General features: G+C 37.9%; 1 protein-coding gene across 1 annotated transcript; it reads left to right on the top strand.

The window, feature by feature from the left end:
• Window positions 1–6: 6 nt before the first annotated feature.
• Window positions 7–2,787, top strand: LOC110444486. The gene is made up of 2 exons (XM_021488855.1): window positions 7–733; window positions 2,077–2,787. The coding sequence occupies exons 1-2, from the start codon at window positions 92–94 to the stop codon at window positions 2,257–2,259; spliced, it is 825 nt and encodes a 274-aa protein (XP_021344530.1). The 5' UTR covers window positions 7–91; the 3' UTR covers window positions 2,260–2,787.
• The last annotated feature ends 484 nt before the right edge of the window (window positions 2,788–3,271 follow it).

Here is a 3,271-nt window from a genome sequence, read left to right as displayed (position 1 = left end):
AGGAATAAGTGATAAGTCAGAAAGTCGTTTAGAGGATAATAGTGGTTTTGGTGATGGAGATAGCCGTTCATGTCGTGGTGATCATTCCTTAATGGGAGGTAACTCCTTCAGTAAATGGAATTCTGTGTATAGTAAAAACATCCCCGTAGCCAACGTATCGCCGATGGTGCACGGCCATAGCACAACGTCATCAAAAACAAAAGTTGACGTCACTAGACCGGAGTCATGTGACCATTTTAAATGTGACATCGATCCAAATAAGCCCGTTGACCAGAAACCGTCCAGTATCAGTGTCAGTGAAACGTTTGGTGATATCAAGTTTGACGAGCGTTTTATTGACGACGATTTGCTAGTGTTAGATAAAAATGACGTTTCGACTTTTTCAAGATCACGTAACATGATGAAAAGTTTAAATCGACAGAAGCAATTATCAGATGAACAGGCAAACGAGCGTAAAACTGTGATATCCGACTGTCCTGTCCAGTCTGACGTGGATGAGGAAGACTCAATCCACGAGCGGAAATATTGTACATCTCGATCACAATCGGCGGACAAGTCTCGATCATCCTCGGCCGACAAATCGCGGTCGTCCTCGGCCGACAAGACTCGATCTCTGCTAGCGGAAATCGCCAATTCTGACGGCTATGTGGCGGAGTCCAAGGTCAAGGCCAAGACTGATGACCTCTTAACCGATGACCCGGCAACACTTGGTCGGGAGGAGAGAGCTTTATTGGTAAGTTTTATGTAAATACAGAAGACTAGATCCACGCAAGGCTGTTATTCAAGAAATCACAAAAAAATCCGTTCAAAGGTTATACGCAAATAGTCTTTAAAAGTGTACTTAGTCGTGTATTTGTTATTAACAACAACTAGCTTGACGCGTTTCCGGAAAACGGAATGCATCGATCATTTGCTCTGATAAAAGCGGAAACTTTCCCGAGAACACTAAAAGGCTGACCTATTTTTATTCACTCTTAAAATCTATACAACAAATATTTTAAGTTTCTGGAATATGTAGGACATATTTTTTTCTTTTGACGACATAACAATTGTTGGGTATATCGATACAATGTACATTCAAATCTATGCTCATCTTATCTTCCAAAGGCGACCGGAAATAACCAATGAAGAAGTAGTAGCTATAGAGACAGACCCTTTCAATATCTATTTTTTTGGGGGCGTTTCCGGTATATCATTATTTTTTCCCCTATTATTGCCTGTTGCGATTTGGATGTACAAAACAAATGTAAAAAAAATAAAATTTGTGTTATTGCTTTATGTAAAATCAGCTATCGATATTTGTAGCATCATATTCCTGTTAAGTGTTTGCCGTGATGTGTTGAAACAGATGCAGGCTACATTTCCGATAAACAGCAATGCAGATTGTTTACTTCTGCTAGCAAAACCAGAACGCAAGGTCTACCGCTGGAACGTTCGTCAAAAGTCTGGTTTATGGGAAAAAAATGAAATTTGATAGCTGTTTTATAAGACGTATACGCGTTTATTGGTAAATGGTGGGTCAATATGAGTTCAGATTAGATGTACTCTTGTTTAAGTTACGCATGGGAAAATCATTAGCTAGCGGTATCGTGCGGTGAAAGCACGCTTCACGAGATTCTCGCTGAGCAGTCGTTTACAGCCCAATCCAACCTGCGTCATCAATCTCCAAACATGGCGCTGTGTGGGCGGGGTCCCTGACCACAGAAGCATGCTTATTGTTTTGTTGACAGTACTTCCAGGTTTCATTAGAAGTATTCATGTTCCTCTCAATCTCCATTCCAACCCCACACAACAACAGCGAAATCGGCCAAAACAATCCGGAATTATAATGCTTATTTTTGACATGCAATTTTTCGCTACCATTATCAAACTTAACCTCAAATTGGGAAAACGTTATTTTGATGAAAAGCATTTATTAAAATGTAACATCTATCACCAAATCGTTTTGGTAGTACTTGACTTGCTATGACATAAATATGAATAATATTTGTGTTCTTTGTATTGACTGCACTACAGACTACCACTATTGATTTGAACGTCATTTTATCTATTGAAAAAAAGTCGTTTCGGTTACAGAGAGCTATAAAACGGTTTGAGGAAATGGAAGAGAGACCCGACCTACCCCCGTCATCTCCTAAACCCGCGAAACAATCTAACACTAAACTCAAGGTAAGTAAAATCAAACAACAGACTCAAGGACCTCGCGTACTAATATTCCATTTATTCTTGTCAGTTAATCCACAGCCACCAGTTATTTAAGGTGCAGCAGAATGTTTGTTTTTTACCCCAAATGTATGTTGCAATCCTAAAAACGTTAAGAGAATGAAAGACATTCCTCATAGTTACATTGTATTTAATCAACATCGTTTTGGGTCTTTCAAACAATTTCAATAAATATCAGAATATTCTTATACGCACAGAAACACGCCTGTTGCAACAGCGACAATTGATTACACAGCCAGTCTATTTCCGCGGGAATCGTGGCATATACTTGATGTATCTATGGCAACAAGCTAGCGACATACACAAACCCAAATAGTACCATGGAGACAATACTTAGAAACACTATGGAATAATAGTGAATTGCATTTCAATATATTAGGTACAACATTACGTGGGTGCATATTTTACCTCGGTTGTACTATTTTCGTGTATTCCTCGTCCTTTTTTGGTGACGTCACAAATTGTATATTATTGGGAAATAATTAACATAGGACACAAGGTTAATCTAGGCACTGTGCAAAACAAATGATATTTCAAACTTATAAATACATATTAAATAACCAACAAAAATACGTTAAGAAGATAATTAACATTGAAATTTATGATAAAACGTAGTCAAAAAACATGTTATTCTCGGTCAATTGTATGTTATGATAATTTGACCTTAACTCATTCACCCCTGAAGACACATTTGAACCCTTCCAACTCAAAGGTTCAAATAGTTCATTATGAAATTTCAGGGATGAATGAGTTAATGTGCTGCTAATTCGAAACATAGGAAATAAACTAGCGTCCATTATAGCAAAATAATGCTTGTTTAGCAACATCGGTAAACCTCGTGTCTTTTATAACATCTCAAAATTAGTTAACTTTTGGTAGATAGATATAATAACAAACCTTAAAACTTCACTGAAGAAATATCAATTCTGACCTTACAGTCGGCAAACACCTTCAATTTACGAGCATAGTCGTTAGGCCGGCATACACAGACGACTGACAATCGAAATCTTACAGCCGACAGACACAGACGACTGACAATCTAAATCTT

Source organism: Mizuhopecten yessoensis, unplaced genomic scaffold (assembly GCF_002113885.1).
Source record: "Mizuhopecten yessoensis strain PY_sf001 unplaced genomic scaffold, ASM211388v2 hete_36131778, whole genome shotgun sequence".
NCBI lineage: Eukaryota > Metazoa > Mollusca > Bivalvia > Pectinida > Pectinidae > Mizuhopecten > Mizuhopecten yessoensis.
Note: the sequence above shows the minus strand (reverse complement) of the source record. Positions and strands in the feature narration are given on the sequence as shown.